Source organism: Haemaphysalis longicornis, unplaced genomic scaffold, assembly GCF_048455015.1.
Source record: "Haemaphysalis longicornis isolate Haplotype H1 unplaced genomic scaffold, Haemaphysalis longicornis Haplotype H1 scaffold_3, whole genome shotgun sequence".
NCBI lineage: Eukaryota > Metazoa > Arthropoda > Arachnida > Ixodida > Ixodidae > Haemaphysalis > Haemaphysalis longicornis.
In genome coordinates this window covers 150,781,746-150,801,919 of record NW_027526335.1, presented here as the reverse complement: position 1 = coordinate 150,801,919, position 20,174 = coordinate 150,781,746, and the positions used below count along the sequence as shown (strand labels likewise).

Below are 20,174 nucleotides of genomic sequence, written 5' to 3'. Positions count from 1 at the left end.
AGGACATATAATAACAAGGGAGAAATGGTTGCGCCGTCAATGACCTCAAACGCGAGCGCCGCCTGTCGTGTGCTCCTGACAACACATGCCACGCAAATAACGCCGAGAGTTCCCTAGTTGTTACCGCCGCCAAGCGGATCTCTCCGTCACGAGCGGCTTGGCCTGCTTAACTGTGGGCTTCTTCTCCCTTCTGGTTCTTCTACATGCAGCTTCGCTTTTAAAGAAGCTACTTCAACCAAGGATACGCCTCTTTCTCGTGACATTTAGCGGCGATAGAACTGCCTACGGCGCTGTGCCGCGCACATGGGGGATAGGGTGACCGAAGCTGACTGACCGGCGTGCCCGAAAAAGGGGCGCCTTATGAGGAAGCGTGCCGCGCAGCAAGGTAAGACTAAAATGGGCGACGGCGAGCCAAGGTCCCCGAACGGGTGCGTGCAAGTGTGCGTTCGAGCAGACAGTGTCGCCGACAAAACGACCCCGCCTACTGAGTCACGGAAAACTTTCAGCGTCAGGTCCGTCGATCCCTGGCGATGCAAACTGCCACTTTGAGAGAGAATTTCTGGACATCGAGGTCGGGAAAAGCTGCCGCGTTTGCCGCCGTCTTTGGTTTGACGTGAACCTGTCTACCGTGAGCTCCTTGCGCAACACTGAGCAGAAGGTGGCCTTACAAATTTTACCCAAAGCCTTCCCGTCTGTTGAGAATCACGGAAATGTGAACGGGTGCAAGACGTGCCGGGACTCACTACTGGAAGGTAACCTGCGCCAGTTCAGTACCACAAACGGTTTCATGTACCCTCCCATGCCCGTTTCTCTGCCGCGTCTAAACGAGGTCCAAGAGCGGATGGTCTCTGCCGCATCCCATTCATCCCGCATCCCATTCACATCCCACGCATCCCGCATCCCATTCAGCCGCCTCACCCACGGAGTAGGGAAATAAGGCATACGTAGCCAAGTACTCAACGTGCGGACGATAAAGTACACGAGGAGTGAAGAGGGCACTATACAAATAAAGCACTTAGGCATACACTTTACTTTGCGTTTGATATGATCTTCTGCTGACGACTGCCGTATGTATATTTACAGGATAAATGGTTCTGACTGACTTACATGGCGCTCGTCGAGATGATCCACTACTATGTCAACTATCTTGTCATGAGAAATAACCTCCTATGCAACATTCCATTCTAGCTTCGAAGGCGCTTTTAAAGCGAAGCTTTAGTGTTCTTACTCATACGTCTGTAACGCGAAAACGACCTGCAGAAAAGCCAACTTTCTCTGACGATGATGATGACTTGTCTTGGGTGAGGCGCAAGGAAAAAGAACGCCTGCGCTCGCCCGCATCGAACCTCGGCCTCTTGGTGGTGGTTGTGGTTTGCGACGGGAAAATGAAAGGAAATTCACTGGGGATAGTTTGAGCTCGGCAGGGAGCTCACCTGCATACAACCCGGTGCAGGGGAAGGGAAGTAGAGGGGGAGTGATAGGATAAAGTAGAACGAGAGAGAGAGAGAGAGAGAGCGTTAAGAAGCCGGCGCCTGTCCGATGGCTCCATTTCGACATGGTCGAAACGGGTTGGAAAACTCCGACGACAACCAAATAATCTGCCACCACAAAACTTCGCGTTCAACCATTCTCGTCGTTAGACGGAGGGGTGCATGATTTTTTTTACTTTAGAAAGTATGAAATAGCTGTAGAAAGTGCAATGCTTGATATATGGGTTTTTACCAGCGAAACAAATTACCGTTGAGCGCCTCAACTTATACTCTCTTCCACCTTATCGCATCATTAATACCAATTAACTGGGTTCTCGCAGCCCCTCGAGTTGCCGCTGTACGCAATTTGTTGTTGAGTGTTCAAAAAAGTTACCCGTATACTTCGAATTATGCCTTATATATCTTCTACGAGTCTTTTTTGCTGTCTGCGTGAGAAATAGTTGCTCCGCTACTATTCTTTCCTGTAATTGTATTATTAATTTGTTGGGTTGCTGGGTTCAGCTCGGTTTCCGTTCCTCTCGACCTTTCCTTGTTTTTTCAACTTTGTTTTTGCACATTATATCTTTTGCTCTTCTATATCAGGTTACCTGCCCTTTGCAGTGCTATGAGACCTTTTAGTTCCGCCGAAATCTATGAATGCGTAACAGAACCCGGTGGCCTGCATTGTTTCTCAGCAGCACGTGGCACAGCTTTTTGTTATAAAGACCACTCTGCCCCGTTTCTCGCGTTTGAACCCGCCAAGAACGTTTTGAGTCTAGCCACCATGAAATAAAATCTCATTTTATTAACTCATGGAAGTTTAACGAAACAGAAGCGGGAACACAATGCGGGTTTTTATTTAAGTACGCGCCTGTACATTTTGATTGCTATACAAAATGACTGCGGTTGCTCATTTTGGTATTCTTTTTGTTACTCATCGAGGTAGCCGCACCCTCACACTTTACCTTCTCAGTTTCCAAGGCTCAATGAATTGTGTGTTCTAGAGTTAATAGGGTGCGTTTCTCCCCAGCACCATGAATTCTGAAAAGGAAAGCGATACTACCAACAGGCTGGTTGGCTTCTTGCAGTTTTTTCCCCACGCGTGCCAAAATGCATTGATTTTTAGCTCCGTGGGCGCTTGAACGGTGGTTGCGGCATGTAATTTCCTACCATTAGAAAGGAGCAGTTACGTGCTCCTGCGCTGCCTGAAATATTAGGCGTTCAAGATTCCTGAATGAACGTTATCACGAGCATATATAACCTTGAACAACAACAAATCAAAGAACATGACAAGGCACTTTCTTTGATAATTTTGAACGGTAGCAAAACCTTTTAGGCTGTAAATGTCTCTCAACTGCATCTGCTAAGTTCAGACGTCAGCCTGCAATATGTCTCTTGCAAGTGCTAGCTCTAAAACGAGGTCTTGTTTTATTTTACCTGTAGGAAGTACTTTAACTTTCATTAAGAATTCCCCAGCAGGCGCATTCCTGCATTTGGTGCAAGACAAAGGCAGCCCCAAACGATTGGGTATCCTTCTGCGTGGCCTAATGGTCAACACCAGAACCCGTTAACCGTAACGTTAACTTGGAAACCGCCAGCTGTGCGCCAAATGCGCGGGACGCTGCCGATGTGGCCTATTTTAAGCGGTCATTAGTGATCGCCGCGTGCGGCTTGCGAGTAATTAAGGCCCCCGGAAAGAAACGTTCAACACTCACCTCCGCGCACGTGCGCCAAGCGGCTCTTCACCAGCCCCAGCCTGCTGGAGGCAACGCAGCGGTACGTGGCCGCGTGCACTTCGGGCAGGAACTGCGACGGCCCGATCGGCAGCAGCACGAGCGAACCGTCCGGCCGGGTCTCTCGGAGGCCGGCAACCTGTCAGGACATTTCCGCGCCTCGTTTAGAAAAAGTTGGGGAGCCCAGTGTTCTTGTTTCGCTTTCTTGCGAAGTAACTACATCGAAAAGCCTGAATAACAATTCTACCCCTAAGCACTTCACCGGATCGCTTTGAATACGGGCCACTTAACGCATGTGAAGCAAAATAACTTCACACTTTTTTAAGTTTTGTTTTTCTGGAAGCAGTCGCGTCGGACTGTGCGCGCGCGCTTGTGTGGATTTGCGTGTGTGTGCGTGTGTGGATGTGCGTGTGCATGTGCGCGTGTGCGTGAAAAGGTATGAAGGGTCGTTCAATCCACAGCGTCCAGGATTAATAAGGTAAAGGGTACTTTAATTTCAGATGTGGAAGGGCTTGACGGAAGCATTTAACCGCATTGACTTTGAATTTGCGTGTTTCGCTTGGAAAACGCCTTTCGTGGTGGCAACATGTATATGTGTCGTCAGGGGGTTGGAAAGGGGGGAGGGGGGCTTTTGTAGTATATAAACGGTTCGGCTTGGCTTGCTAGCCCTAATTCCCGCAAAACTAAATCCACCAACATAACCGTACTCTTGCTGAATTTGTGGTGGAGGAAGAGTAGGTGCCCTTTTATTTATATAACATGCGTGCGTGTCTATGTAGGCCCCCAAAAAGACGGATTTTTTAAGCGCGCTCCCAGAACGTCGAAACAGAAGACCCAATACGCAGAACTAATTGCATTTCAATCCCGCGAAGCCTCAGAATAACGTTGAGGGCACCGGAATTGTCAACATCGTCCAGTTGCACCACACGTACAGCTATTCATCAGAGGTGGGACCTTCGGGCATTGGCCCGCCCTGACTGCACCATTAAAGGTTTGCAAAAAATTTAGAACAATCCCTTCATTAGAAGACACGGCAGCCGCTGCGTTTAAACAATCCTTTTTCTTTATCATGCCATGTACATGCAAAATTTCTTGGCTACACACGGCCTCATTATCGGCCCCAGATGCTTATTTAGGAATAAAAAAACAAATAGCAAGACCCGCGATGTCACTAGGATAGCGAATCAGTGGGCCGCCTAGAGAATTTCGCTTCAGGCGCCGGATTGAGTGAGGCATCTCTATACACTTCTACAGCTCGTACTTGGAACAGCGATCACTACCGGCTTCCGCATCCATTTCTTCTTGCTTTACATACGAACGCATGACGTCAGGAGAAATAGCGGTACGTCGCTATTTTCTACCTAAACACGTATCATTTGGTCAACAAAATAAATAGGAAACGTTGGCGGTTGTTTTAACGTCCGTTGCTTCACTTTTACCAACGTTGAGATATCATTAGCAATGTTTCGCCTCTTCAGTGCCGTTACTTTACATTCCATGCATTGTACTACTCGGGAATTTCAACTCTGTTTTATTGTTTTCCTCACTAATGTGCAAGATATAGTTTCTCAGCAGTCTCTGGCACCCCATACCAGGGCGCTCGTCTATGCACGCGGAGGCGCGGTCACATCTGTGTAACTCGCGATGCTACTGGCCTTCACATTTCATTCAAGGCGCAGAGCAACCGTGACGTATCAGAAGTCACTTGTTCTGTTCGGAGTGGAACGTATAGTGCTCACCGCGTGCGCTGGGCTTCCGTCGGCCATTTCCCAGGCGATGCTCGGGGCGGGCCTCCCCTGAGCCGAGCATGGTAGCACCGCTCCCATGTCGGTGGAGAAGTGGACCATGCTTGGCGGCTCTACAACAAGCCGAGGCCCGTCAACGCCATCTTCTCTGTTGCCAGGAGGCTGAGCGCGGGCTGCGGAAACAAAGAATTGCGGAAACCCCGCCCTATTAGTTGAGTGATGACCACTTAACAACGACAAACATGAGCGCTTGTGTTTGTCCTCTTTATGTCGTCCTCGTTAAATCGCGCTCTATGTTTCACCGAACAGTTATCGGTTCGAACCACCAATCGCTACTACAAAGAATCAGTGAAACACTCAATTAGTCAGTTAGCTAACAATTTAGCTGGTAACAGTGAATCGACAAGGTGTTCTTGAAACAGAAAGTAGTTAACGTATAAAACATTGGTAGTTGAATCCGTAAATCTCTGCATAGCATATACATCTTGCAAACAAATTTATTTCAAGCTTCGGTGGCTTGAAATGATGCAGCCGATCAGAACATCTCCTACGCATTCGCCCATGTTTGTGTGTGCGTTAAATTTTCCCCGCACTTCATGGTAAAAAATAATGAAAAACATTTCCTGATTTTACGCAGAGGTGAGAACCGGCGTAACGCAAAGCTGTCGTCGTGGCGTATATCGGTCGAAACGCAAGCGTTTGGCATTTTCTTAGTTATACTGTGCTTCGCGTAGTTGCTGATTTTTTGGAAAAGTGAGCCGCGGGCAATGTGTCAAGAAATGCGAGACGTAGAAAGAAATGTGCAAAGTTTCGAACTCTCTGGCTAAGACGCCATTATCTCCAAGCGCAGATAACGCGATAACGCGATATAAGCTGGAAGTGGGCGTCCCCAAGCCACCCCCCCTTAACCCCACCTCCCCACCCCCCCTCCCCTCCAGCCGAGACTTCGTGCGTGGTCTGAAGAAGAAAGCGTATTTCCTTGTAACTCGCCATGCTTCACACCCCTTATATCGTCAGTCAGTTACGCGCCCTGTCGGAGCGATAAGCTGAGGATACCTAGCTTTGTCGGCTGGGAGATCAAATCACGCACAGCGCAATATCAGAAAGGAGCAGCAGTCAGCCCCTTCAACACCTGGCTGAAGACGCAAAGAAAGCGTCACTTTAAATGCAGGTGGAGAATTTCACGAGGTTGGGCTGGTACCCGCCGCAGTGCCTCACTGGCTAAGGCGTTGCGCATCTGAGGACGAGGTCGCGGGTTCGATTCCCGGCCGCAGCGGCCGCTTTTCGGATGGAGGCGAAAAGCAAAAATGGCCGTGTGTTCGACATTGCGGCGCACGTTAAACACCCCCAGGTGGTCAAAATTATTCCGTAGCCCTCCACTGGGGCGCGCCTCATCGCCTGCGTTGCGTCGGCGCGTTAAGCTCTACAATCAATTGAGTTTGGGGTGGTGATGACGCTAAGTAGAAGAAGAAATTACAATTGATTATAATCTTACTATAAAGTTGTCATGAAACTCCGCAGGCAAGGAAAAAAGTAAAATATAACAAGGGAACTAGTCTTGTAGCAGGCAATATGTTTACTAGCCATGTACATTGACTAGTGCAGTAGTTAAGGAATTGCACAGTATTCCTATTTCTGGTCCGATGGACATCGAAGAATGTGGTAGGAAATCTTCTAAATGGCGTCTGCAGTTTGTAGAACGTAACAAACTTTAATTTTTATTTTGCAGTGCGATATACGACTCCCTTTTATCCGGCTCAGCGTCTCTAAAACTGGCATGGTATCTACACTGGCCTCTCGTTATCTAAAATATCCCGGGCCATCTCCACTAACGTTAAGCCTGGGCAGGGGTGAGGCATTCATGGCGCCTTGGCGTTTTTGCCCACGGCGATGAAAGCGTTGGGGGTATACGTAACACAACATTGCTGTAAGTCTCGTGTCTTTGAAGCACGAAGCGTTTCAGCGCGAGGCGTTGGAAAAAGTGTCCCGGTGTTTTAGTACCGCCACTACATGATGATACGATGGCACGAGACGACGAGGACATGAGACGCCGACAGCCGGAGCCCCTAATGAGCTTCACCCCAAAAATGGATGATGTTATAGCTAAGCAATATTCTCAGCGAGAGTCGCTTCGTCAGAAGCAAGAGCGGAACTGTACGCTACAAAGGTGATGGTTCGCCCTATTAGGTTTTGGAAGCTGCGATCGATTGTATCCCCTCTATTGCATCCTATGGAGCCACATTGTTCGTCTACAGGCACAAAGCGCAGCAGGCTTACGAGTCATCCTTGGATGCTGCTCAACCGCGCCCCGAATCGTGGTGAAAGCACACGGCAATTTAAAATCCGTCTCTTATCGGAAACATCTCAGCGAATGGCAGCCTCATTTCCCGCCGAACAAGAAGCGGGTGAGGTATGAAAGGCCAAACAGATCGAACAACGCACAGTTCATGGTCCCCGTGAGTTCCTCTAGGCGGGCGTGGCTTCATCGTCTAAAAACGCCAATTTCATTCCCTTTTTTTTTTGTAAAAACGATCCCCTTTTCCATACCGTCATAATTGTAGTTAATGCACAAGTCTAGATTGTGTGGCCATTGTGAGGCGAAGTTGGCAAATATAAATTTCCCCGTAACAACGTCTGGTCTTATGCATACACATTATGACACGCAGGAATTCTCTGTTGCGTGTATCAGACATAGTGCTGTTCGTCTCAGCTTGACATTTCTGAGGAATACTGCACCTCTTACTTATTTCACTTCCGAACTGGATTAAACTTACTGACGTATTGATTCTCTACAAATCTGGTTCAAAAGACATCGCGAGCTGCAAGCGTGTAGCTTCAACCTAATCAACTATAACGAACAAGGAGGAAAATATTCATTTCCGGATGTGCGAGGTTAAAGCTCCATTAAGTTTCCAAGATAGCGCGTGACATCGGTATTGCTAAAAAAACACGTTAATACCTTTCTTGATGCCCCAATCATAACCATGCCGCCACAGGAAATTAAGATATTCATGTTAACGGAAAGTCGCATAGGTGCCGGTCACGATAGCGATGTGGAGGACTAGCATTTCTCCCGTAACAAAATGAACAACCAAAGGTGTGTAGGTCATGAACTACAACACCTCCACGGCTATAGTTCCTGCGTTGTTACAGCGGTAGCCGCACATACTAAACTCTGCCGAGAAGTCATGTCATTGCAGAATGTTTTAGAACGGGTCCTGCACAGGCCTCGGCTTTCATCGCACTCAAGTGAAAGATCGGCAACCCGGAAAGGTCATCACAGTGGCCAGTGCCAAGTGCCTCGATGTGCCATTCAACGACTTGTCTACCGGCGTTCGTGGAAGGTGCTCCTTAAAGGGAAGGTGAAGCGGTTTTAGAATTAAAAGAAAAGTTGACTAGCAGCAAGTACACATTGAATAGTTCATGAGTACGAAACATTTTCGCAATACATTCAATAGAAGCGGCGCAATGAGCAAACATTAAGTGGCCCGATGCCCCGCCCCCATCTCGCCGCGCGAGGCCGGAAGACCGAAGAGCGCGGGCGAAAACCGGCTGAAAAACGTCATACCTGGACTTCCGGCCGGATCGGCCGCCTCGGCCATGCTCTTTTCGCAGTGTTTCCTTGTGAATGATACTTGTTGTTGTGGTTGATAGCACTCATTTGTAAATTTTTCGTGTTCAAAAAGTATGCACGAACGCCAAACGAGGCATACGTTATCATGCCGTATTCCTAAGCAGAATAATGCCACGCCGGGATGCTTGATAACATACAGAAGCAACAGCCGAGGTGGCTGTGCTTGATGACAGAGAATATACTACACTACGTTAAATACTTTGTAAACCGCTACAATGCGTTTTCTTTCTTTTTTTTTTTTGATGCGACGGACGTGAATGTTCACATTAGATTCTAGATTTAGGAAGAATGGGGAATACTGCTGTACTTTGGCCGGGGATGTTTCGTTCTATTCCAGAAACCAAGTCACATTTGTTGAGAAAATACTTGTTTCGTTAAACGCGTCGGTTTTCTTTCCCTATGGGCTCAGGACAGAGTTCAAAAAAACAATTTTTTGGCGAAACTAAAACAAGGGGCCAATCCTGATAGAAGTTTTCTCCCGGCTAAGGGGTAAACAGTATTCCTACAAAGTAAAAGAACCAAGACGACCAGATTACTTATTTTGCAAGTATACATGTCACGATAAGGTGATGTTTGTCTGGAATTAAAAAGAAACACCACTCCGAACCACCATATGCACAGTGCCATAATTTGTGTTGACTGCGGGGGCCTAATTTTTTGCCCAAGATTCCGTGTGGCTGCACATTATAACCTGGCAAGCACTTGTTGTCACTGAACCTCAAGTGTGCTCCAGTGATAGTCGGTGATATATATATATAATGATGATACTAAAAAAATTAGGAGCGAAGAGTAAATATACGGCCTGTGTCCGACTAGCGCGGTAAATGCTTAAATCTAGAAACGCTGAAACAGGCCAACGATTCATTATCACAAACGTTTGGCGATTGTTACATAAAGTAACGTAACTACAACGTAACTGCCTTGTCCGACTGGTCTGTTAATTATAACGAGGTGGCCGTAATATTGTAGCAGAATGCGCAACGCACAAGCGAAAATCAAGTCCTACTACAGCCAATAATGCTGAGCAGGCACTAGTATGCTGCAGTGTTTTCAGAATAAATGCATGTGAAGCAGTAAGACGCCACTCATCGAAGTGCAGCTAGCAATCGCGGAGGTGCCGTAGCGCCGCTGCCGAAATGGCGCGCGCGTGTGGGTCTGTGTACGGGGATGAGTAACGTGGCTGGGGTGGGCGACAACGAACAAAGGAAATGCGGAGGCAGAGTCTGCTTGTTGGTTTATGCGTGTACCGGCAAGATGTGTCTCGCATATACGTTTACAGCGCATGAACGCTATTTTTTCGCGCAGTGCACGTACGTGCTTTTTGCTGGTAGATTGTTTATAAAACGCCCATTATTCTTCTGCATAAATGGTTTTGTGTATAATAAGAAATAGTTAAGGCAGTACCTAATATTAAAATAAGGTATAAAATCCCCCTATGCTGGTTGACTAATTCAAAAATATTTTGATGGAACCCACTAGTCGACGTCACAGTCACTTCTTTGGGGTTCTCTGTCGTGCAAAGCAAATTTAAGCTCCAAGATAATTGAACCAACAGCACGGGAAATTATAAAACAAACTTCCAGTCATGTGCGAAAATTAAACTGCAAGCCAAATTGCCGCAAAGGCAACCGTGCGATCGTTCGCAATGCTTCCGACAAGCCGCGCGGCCGAAGGGTGTCCTCCTTTGACGTCATGACGGGCGCAACCAATCAGGGGCGTCAAAAGATGAAAAGCGCGCGTCTTTCAAACGGGGCCGCGCTTTTTGCAAGATAAATGCCACTTGGACTCATGTACGATAAATTTCAATGTGATGTTCGGAATCAGCGCACAAGATACTATATAACTGTTAATTTAACTCAAATTTTTTGGAAAGCGCTTCAGCTTCCCTTTAAGATTCAAGTGGGGCTTATAAAAAATGCGCACAAAATATACATTCCCCACGCCAGTGTTTCGCAACCATGGGTGTTCCGGGGGCCCGTTCTGGACTTCTAACGACCCCACACATTGTTTTATGTCCACCACCCGTGTGTTTGGCTTCGTCGCATTGTCGTAGTGTCGTGAAAAGAGCCAACTTTAGGACTCCTGGTACATGGGGGGAGGGGGGGGGGGGGGGGAGTCAAACGTTGGTGTCATGCGGAAAAGCCAACCCTGTTACGTGTTGGCGGCAAGCTTTGGAGCTTTGAGGAGAAAGGGAGGACTTTGGCAGAGGGACTCTCGGACCCCTTCATATCCGCGGACCCGCTTTAGGAAGCCACTTCCCTACGTGATTACTGCAACAAGGGTAACCGCTTCTGCGCCCAGCGTATCTTCCCGTAACCATCAGGCTGCTTCGTGTTAGAAGCACAAGGCCTAAGGGCCTTATACCATTAAACTAAAGCAGAAAGAGGCTGCAAACAGTTAATGAAGTGTGCAAGAGATCTTATGAAAGCACAACCCTTTATGCCCTTCCCTTCGAGTAGAATGAGAACGCGAAACGCTTAAAATCAGAGTAAGCGCGGGTTTGCGTAATGGCAGAGGGGACGTGTTATTGCGGCAAGCCGGCTGACGCCTGCCGGGAAGCTGATTACTAATGAGTGCTATTCGTCAGGGCTTAGAAAGTTTGGTGCAGACCTTTGGACAGTCCGATAAGCGAAAAGACCTCGGAGGCTGGAGTTCATTACTCCGAGTGCAACGGATTAGGGTGGCGCCACTGAACTGTTCCGCAAATAGGAACCGAGCTTCCCTCGCAATCTCAACTACAGGTATCTTGCTGGCAAAAGAATGGCTTCAGCCTTTCACGGCGTCATCCGCAGCCTCGTTACACACGCCAGAAATTTAGATTTAAAAACAATTTTAACCTCATCTAACTACAACCGTATCAGCTACAGAAAAACATAAAACTGAGCAAGGAGACTCTTTTAGGGGCAAAGCACCTTAAGGCCGAGGCTTGTCCGTCCGGCGTCCGGCGTCCGTGCTCACGGCACAGCAACGTGTAAATCAAAACATTTGTGAACAAAAGGCTCACAAAAGGTTAACAAAAACAAAATAAAAGATTCACAAAAAGTTAGAAAGAGAGTGTGTGTTTTTTGTGTTTGTGTGTGTGTGTGTGTGTGTGAGAAAGAGAGAGAGAGAGAGAGAGAGAGAGAGAGAGAGAGAGAGTGCTCCAAAAAAGCCGTGCTGCGCATGCGCGAGGAGCATTCGACTGGATCGAATTGAATTTGATTCGGATTTAGATTGAATTGGATTGGATTGGATTAAATTGAATTGTATTGGATTGAATTGGATTGGACTGGAAATCGTTTTAGCAGCAGTAAGCACTCTCACGGGTGATTTACGGTAGGAACGATCCCCAGTGCTTCGCCCATTCGTCATGATTCACTTCGTGAAGATGAGTGAATTTTTTGTTTCAATGAAGAAACGTTCACTTTATGCTGAATGATTATTCTTGTTCCGGTCTGATGCATTCTCGAAATCAAAGCCCGAAATTCGAACGCTGTACAAGTGTAGTGTGCGATGATCAATCATTTTTTACACATTAACGCGGCCATATTTCTTCGCGTGCAGTTGCTTGCGACCGGAAGGAACTATTTCGACGTCAGCATTTTTATTTCCACACGGCTTGAACTGCTTAAACAAAAATAAAACACCAAGAATAGCTCGTGGTGGGTAATCAGATATCACAAAAGTAAAATAAGCAAGAATTGCCCTACAAACGACGTTCGTGGGGTCCCACCGCAGATACGGCGCGGTAAAGAACTCTCCCGCCGTTTCAGTTTCGGCGCTGTCTGCGTGCGCGTTATGTCGCACTCGGCCGTAATCTAGCAGCGTAGGTAGAAGAAGAAAAGGGGGAGAAGAGCGAAAAGGAGCAACACGGAGCAAAAACGCAGCCGGCCAGTTCGGCGGAATGGGCGCAGGTAGATTGATAGCACAATCAGCGAAAGTACGTCAGGCGCGAAACGCTCTCCGCTTGTGAACTGCTGGGGAATTCGATCTGGCTTTTGCTTGCCATCGCGGTATTTCCGTGGAGGAATTCGCTGCGCTATTCTTCGACGCTGCCGCTTTATCGCCAAAGTTTATTTCGGGCGTTTCTTTTTTTTTTTTTACCCCAACTTGTGAGGGAGGTGGCATTCCGCCTCCCGCCCTACGTTTCAAAGAGAGTCAGAAAGCGTTTAACTGTTTGGGTAGTTTTCCTCGCTTTTTTTGTGTGTGAACGGTGAGTCGTAGCAGATGCACTTACACGTAGCAAATTACCCCTTCTCAGTCTCCCATTTCCTGGAGATATAATCATTGCAATTTAAACGCCTTTTCTAGCGCGTAGCGACTGTTCACGTACGCATTGTTTCTTTTCCCCCCATTTCGTTCTTGGTTTTCGGCTCGCAAAAAAAATACTGTGCATTCTCTTTCTTGTGATGCCAGTTCCTCCTTGAAGCCACCTTAAAGAAAAAAATCTACGAGGGAAGTAAGGGAGTCATGGGTATGCTGGAGTCAAATCTACTGTACGTTTCTGTGCGAGATTCGTAGCGGTGACTGCCCGCCGAAACACTACTTTTGTTGTTGTTTTTAGTGGAGGCAAAGTGTGTCGTTCTCGTGAAAACGATAATTTACGTTGTTTTGTTTTATATAGTTGCAGGTGTGCTGAAGGTATAACTAGCCACCCATGATATCAGGAGCATTAAAAGGACGCTGAAGGATGAATAACATATATGTGTAACTTAAAAAGTCATATGATTCATATCTCTTCCAAATTTTGTTCTACATTTAAGTAATGCCTTACCTGCTTCGAAATAACTAATTAAAGATTGAATTTCTGTATACCCTTTATTCTTCGTATGCTGGTAGCCTACGATAGGATGTCTAGAAAGCCTGGCCTGCTGCTTAGGTCGATACCTCCGCTGTTCAGCCGTTCGGTGTTAACTGGTTTTTACTGGTGTTTATTCCTCGTGTTTACTAGTGTTTACATAAATAAACCATTTCGCCGCAGTTAACGAAACAAAAAGAATATGGAGGCGCTTGCGATACCGAGCGCCTTTCTCTCTGTTTCAAAATGTTTACTGGCTGTAGTTTGTGTCTCAGCAGAAGAAGGTATTCTCAACAAAAGTTTGCATGCCCATTGTTAGCTTGCATATGCTTGCGGTGCTTTCCTGGTAAGAACGCATAAAGAGGCATCGCCAACCGCATTTTGTCGTTTACGGTTCCAGACGCCACAAATCCTACTGCGGAAGAATGTATGCTTTCGCCTTTGCCAGAGACTAACGTCAGCATTTGTGGATTAACGCTGATAGTAAAACCATTTTTTTGAAGTCCTGCGGCTAGCTGATCAACAGTTATGATGTCAAATCTGAGGCAAAAAGCAAGCAACTGTTTGTGTGTCCCGCTTATCCCCACGTGTCTCCTAACCGGGCTTGGATGCTACTAGAAGTGCTTGGTTGTGCAAACTCTTATTTCCCAAGCAATTTTGCAACTAATTCAAAAACAACTTTCTCAAGGCAATTGCTTACATTGCATTTAATCATTTTCCTAAATTAAACAACGCGTTGAATATCTCAAGATATACATAGCTTCACAACAAAACAACAAATGATTCTGATTTGTCCACCACTTCTAATGGTCTGTGTCTCACGCGTACGAGGATAAAATATGCCGGTACGCTGCTTGATTCCTACATACATCACACAGATCTCGAAGGCCTACCTGAAAAGAGAGGTATTACTTGAGATATCCCTATTTTGCTGGCCTGTACCTTCAGAAACGCTTGGATAGATGCAATATTGTTTGAATACCATAACGTAGTGTGCATTTGAAGGACGAATGCTTCGCTGCAACCAGTCTTAAAGAGTGTTTATAATTACATTATTGTACAAAAGCGATGTTTTAATATAACTGAAAGTGAAAATTTAACAGAGTTCCATTTTCTTTGTGTTTCCAAATCAGTCATGGCAGCAAAAAAGTAGTACTGTCCTACAACGCTCTTTTTATTTATACCACTCATCCACTTTGCTTCGCGGAAGCACCTTTCCCTTTTTACCCCTCTTGGTATAAGACGCGTTGCTATATGTGGGGCTAAAACAGGCTTCTTGACGACGCTGTTTTAAGACGGCATAGTTGTAACAAGTTGTTATTGACCGAAGAAGATAAAATGCGAGAGATACGGCAAGAGACCTGTCTGGTGAAATTAAACAAGAATAACTTGCCGGAAAAACAAAACCAGTAGTGGCCTGTTTCAAACTGGAAGGTGACAACGACATGTGAACCCTGTCTCCCGCTGTGGGAGATTGCTATGACCCGGGGGCAGCAGCAGAAAAGCCCTAGCACCTCTGTCTCACTCTGAAAGGGCCCGCGCTGCCTTTGTCGCTTAGATGGGAGAGCTTTTATCCGCGCCTCTTCCTCCCCAAGGTCCCGTCCGATGTGCTGACAGCAGCCTGTCCATTCCGCTGAAGAAATGTTCACCGGTGTCAGCGCGGAGACGCATGGGTCACGGAAGTAGCCAGCAGCATTCACTATTGGCCAACAAATTCTTTTTGTAAGCACGGCGTGTACACGGCTGTTGTGGTCGCTTATAAATTAAACCCAAATAGAAAATGTAAAAAACTCTTAAACGTAAAAACTGCGCAGTTTAATTGCACAAATAAGAACGAAATGGCAGCTCACAGTTTTACATGAAGCTCCGCCATCACGCCACTAATTTGACCCCACGAACCTAACTCTTCAAATATGCATGTGATGTATTCACATTTTTACCTTCTAGTTTCGTTCCTATCTGGCTGAAACGATGGTCGTCTATTGGAATATATTGTTTTCTTGCATACTGCGCCGTACTTCAATCATACCAACAGCCCAAAAACTTCAAAATACAATAAAAGGCAACACTGGAGAGGGTTTAAAAAAACTATATTTTTTAATGCAAAGCTATCTAACATGTGTATTAGGTCTTTTAATCGGTTGCGTGATGAGCTGCCAATGAGAAATGTCAAAAAGTGAAGAAACGTGTGGTGAACGGAGCTGTTATTGCATATTTAGGGTGAGCAGTCGGATGAAGCCCTGGGCCTAATCCATTACAATAAGTAATAAGCCACAGAACACTATAAAATTCTTTTTCTCAATTTTTATACAAGGCAGCTTATTCGCAGCAAGAAGCATTGTTCGTTCACCTGGGACATACGCATCTAAATAAACTCAAATGACACAGAAAGCTCGGCTTTCTATTGTTAAATAGAGTACGCAAGTGGCCTGTCTCACCTGTGCCTTTGTCAAAGAGAACTTTGACAACTGTGCCTTTGTCAAAGAGAACCTGTGCCAAAGAGAACTGAGAGGCCTGTGCCTCTCGGCAGACTAAGAGGTGAAAATAAATTTTCTGGCTTCCACTAATGCGGCAAGCTCCGCGACTTAGTAGGTGATTAGTGAAGGTACCCTTTTAAGTGCAGAGCTGTTTAGGCCGACACAAATCCGTCCGGCGTAGTCAGAAAACCCCGTGCACTCGTTACGACGTGCCCGGCGTCAATGCTGGAGGCTTGCGCGTAGGCTTAGTAGAAATGAGGAGCTCCCGCCTTCGTCGGCGTCATCGTGCAGCGACCGATGCACCACGGGTCCGCCGCGCCGAAGACTATGGCGACGAATGTGTAAAGCCATGCCTTCACTATCTACATGTGTAGACGGCCATTGGACCAGCTTACAAAAAAGTGGAGGTCTACCGGGGCGAGGACGTGCTACAAGAGGATTCGCCCTTCGCGGCTGTGAAGACGAGGACGAAATGGATGACGACGATCGCTACTAAATAGAACACTCTACATACTTTAAAAATAATTGCTTTACAGTTCCGTACAAAAGAGCCTTGCACTGTTGGGGTCCGGCTGCTGCCTCTCTCCTGGCATCCGCTGTCCGTGTGGGGAGAAGCTAGGTCGATCCCCAGCTATGCTCTTTCTCCCGCCTACCACCACTAGGGCAAGCTGCACTAATTTTTAATTGCCATTTTATGATAAGAAACAAGGTTCACAAAAAACACGCGTACAGAGTGGGGACCGAACCCACGCCTTCCGATGGCAATTCGGATGCCTTAAGGCATTACCAAATTAAAAAAAAGAACCGTCAAAACTATTCTCCTATGCTTTCCTTGGCGCTATGTACTCTTAGCTTTCCTTCCTGTATTTATCGTCATATTAAGCTATAGGTATATGGATGGGTTTGTGTGTGTGTTACCGTAAACTTCCGTTAAATAGATATCGAAGAGGGTGTGAAAATTTGGAGGTTGTAAGCCCGCTGCGGAATTCTCGTTTTGTTTACCGGCGGGACGCGAAGTTGGAAGCCGCGAGTGCATGCCTCGCGTTCCTTCCTTTTGTGCTTTCCCGATGACCTTTGTTGCGCTGGTATGCGGTCAGCTCTCCCCGCGGGTCGGGCGGCGGCCGTCCTTGGCTTCGGGAGGGGATTAGTCCCGACTCCCTCATTGTGCCGGCGAGCGCCCGTAGACGAAGGCGAGGCGGCGAGACGTTAAGACGTTACTGTAAGGCGTTAGTCTAGACCGCTCTAAGCCGTCCGGGGTTGGCTTTTGAACAAGATACCGCCCGTTCAACCTAGTGGGGTGGCCGCTCCTCACGGTATGCGACTTTAGGTAGCCGAGGCCTTGCCTTGGCTTAGCGGTGGCAATAGCGTTCGCGGAAAGCTGACTAGGAGTGGCGTGAGAGAGATTATCGGGTCATGTGACCGCGGGGGTGACATGTTTACGATTGGTTAGTTCTTTTTTTGTGTGTGTGTTTTATTTGTTTGTAGTGGACCAATCGGGGCTTTGAGAGCTGATGTCACCCTGATGTCAGCCCGGATATCTGCCTGACATCATGTGCACTCTCGCACCAGCAGGGGCGCTGCCCAAATCCTATAAATGCTAGGAACCCCATTACCGGGGGGCGGATTTCACTTCTTACAGGCGCTTCGCGCCATCGGCTATGCCGAGCGTTCTTCTAAGATCCACCACTTGGGTCCATTCTCGTTTGTAGGTACCCTGTACCTTCGGCTATGCCGAGAGTTGTAACGAGTTACCCCATTTTATGTAAACATTGTAAATTTCTCTTGTAAATAGTACTGCCTATAAACTCCAAGTTATATCGTACCCAAGCCTGCGTCTAATGGCTACCGGAATCCAGCAACCACCGAACCCATCGACTCCTCGACGGCCGCCTCCGGCGGCTTAACAGATCGTCGGCCGCACCGGCGAACATCTCGTCTAGTCCTCATCGGCCGCACCGGCGAACATCGCGTCTGGTCCTCACCGGCTGACGGCGGTACGAGCGGAGCCACCTTTGGGGGAGGAGTGCGAAGGAAAACTTTACTGGCGCAGTCGGACAGGCTGGTATCCGGAAGCAACGGTACGACACCTGCATCGCCTCTGGCGATTCGCCTCGGGCGAAACAACTTGGCAGAACTTCACCGCGGCGAGATCTCGGATCGTCGCCCCTGGCTGCGGAGCAGCCGAACGTCGACAGAGCCACAACCACCCTGGGCGGAGTCACCGATCGACAGCATCACCAGGAAGCCTGGCGTGAACGCCGAACTCCGGAAACCTCGAGCGACCACAGGCCGCTGGCCACACTTGACGCAGCTAAAGTGGGTGAGTCTCCTCATTTCTTTCCCCGCTGCCACTGTTGTGTCAGAGCTGTGTGTGGGCCAGAGATAGCGGGTTAAAGGGCTAACATGTCTGGCGACGAGGATAACGAGAGTGTGAGTGGCGGTAGCGACGTACAAAGTGAGGTGCTCTCAGAGTGCCAGATGGAGTACAACTTGAAAATGGCAAGGGAGCGCCGAAAAACGCTAAAACTGGAACTTGCTCTTGCGAATAGTGCCTCTCGATCGCGTGGGCCCAGCCCAGCTGGCAGTGCGTCTCCGCGCGGTAGGAACAATGGTTTGCGGTACTATGCGAAAATGCTGGCAGGCGCATTCCCAAAATTCCCTACGGACGCGGAAGTACCGATTTGGTTTGAATCGGTTGAAAGCACCCTCTTGGCATACGAAGTCCCTAAGGAGTTCTGGGGGCAGATAGTGTTTCCCATTATCGCCGAGAGGGTCGAGTACCTTTCAACGAGACTAACTCCCGCTCAGCACCGCGACTACGAATCGGTCAAGGAGGTGATACTTGAGGAGCTGAGGCTTTCGCCCTTAGAGTACCAAAAGCGGTTCCTCGGGGCCCGCAAGCGTAAGTCGGAGACGTGGAAAAGCTTCACCACCCGCCTTCGCAGCTACCTAAATTTCTACGTGGAAGCGAGAGGTGTGTCAACCTTCGAAAAGCTGTTGGACCTGCTCGTGGCCGATCAGCTGAAGACGGGGCTGACCGAGGAGGCTTTGAAATACGTGAGGCTGCGTGAGGGGGCCAGCTGGTTTGACGCATCAGAGTCCGCGAAGCTGCTGCAGACCTTTGAGGGTGCCGCAGGAAACAAAGACGCTAGCGCTGAGGCTAACGTGACCAACGGGGAAAAACCGGCGACTAAGCCGAGCGGTGACAACCCGAAGGGGGCACGGAAACTTCCGCAGGGGCCCAAGACAAGGTTTAACCAACAGAACAAGGGGAAACCTAACGCATGCTTCGAATGCGGCGCGGAGGGTCACTTGCGCCCGAACTGCCCACGTGTCCGGGAGCGACAGACAGCCGCGACAAACGCGCCAGCGCGCACAGAAAGGCTAATCGCGCGGGTCGCCACCGAGGGACCTACAGGTGTGGGGGATCGCTTAACGAGCGTAACCATGCACTGTGGGAACCAAGAGATAAGCGCTATAGTGGATACCGGGGCAGAAATCACTGTCGTGCGGGAGAGCATCGTGCCCGACGCGCTAACGGAGTCTCACGGCACCGTGAAGCTTGCGTCCGCGTTTGGGGAACAAGTCGAGGCTAAGCTAGTAGTCCTCCCGCTTGCACTAAGGGCGGGCCAGGCGATTTTCTCCAACGTCGTGGAAGGGACTCCAGTGCTTTGTGCACTCACAGACAAGCTAACATCGCGTACAGACTGTTTGCTATGCGCGGAGGATTGGGGCGTTCTGCAGGAAAACAGAGATCAGGAGCAGGAGGCAACCGGGATGGTCGCGCCACCGACGAAGCGCGATGAGCTGGTAGCCGCGCTTGAGCTGAACGAAGCAGACGCTCCCCAATAAACCTTGGAACAGGCTGAGGAAAACGCGAACGAAGCGGTGACCGGTGAGGTTGACGGCGACGCGGGTGATGGCGTTCACGAGCGAGAGCCTGCCGCGAGTGACACCCAAGTGCTTAGAGCAGAGCAAAAGGGCGACGCAACCCTCGAAAAAGCGTGGCGCGATGCAGCCGACGGGAAGGGAGGCATGCTGGTTATCGACGGCTTGCTCTACCACCGAGACAAGGTGCTGGGGGAGCCGATCAAGCAGTTGGTTTTGCCAGTGGCGCGTCGCCGCCAAGTACTCAGACTGGCTCACGAATCGCCCTGGGGTGGTCACCTAGGTTGTCGAAAAACCAGCGCTAGAATAAAGTACAGCTTTTATTGGCCAGGCATGGAGAAGGACATCCAGGAGTGTTGCAACAGCTGTCACGGTTGTCAGGTGAGGCCAGACCGGCGACTAACCGACCGCATGCCGATAGCTCCGCTAAGCCGACCAAAATACCCATTCC

The 20,174-nt window shown here is 48.5% G+C and overlaps 1 protein-coding gene across 1 annotated transcript in view; it reads right to left on the bottom strand.

The window, feature by feature from the left end:
• LOC144175475 (cell adhesion molecule Dscam1-like) overlaps positions 1-18,169 on the bottom strand; it is a 185,688-nt gene extending 167,519 nt beyond the window's left edge. Inside the window, exons 1-4 of the mRNA XM_077704563.1 lie at positions 18,023-18,169; positions 15,797-15,848; positions 4,942-5,120; positions 3,185-3,341 (exon numbers count right to left, since the gene is read on the bottom strand). Coding sequence (XP_077560689.1) covers positions 3,185-3,341; positions 4,942-5,120; positions 15,797-15,848; positions 18,023-18,169 — 535 coding nt within the window. The remainder of the gene's footprint in view (positions 1-3,184; positions 3,342-4,941; positions 5,121-15,796; positions 15,849-18,022) is intronic.
• Between the last annotated feature and the right edge of the window lie 2,005 nt (positions 18,170-20,174).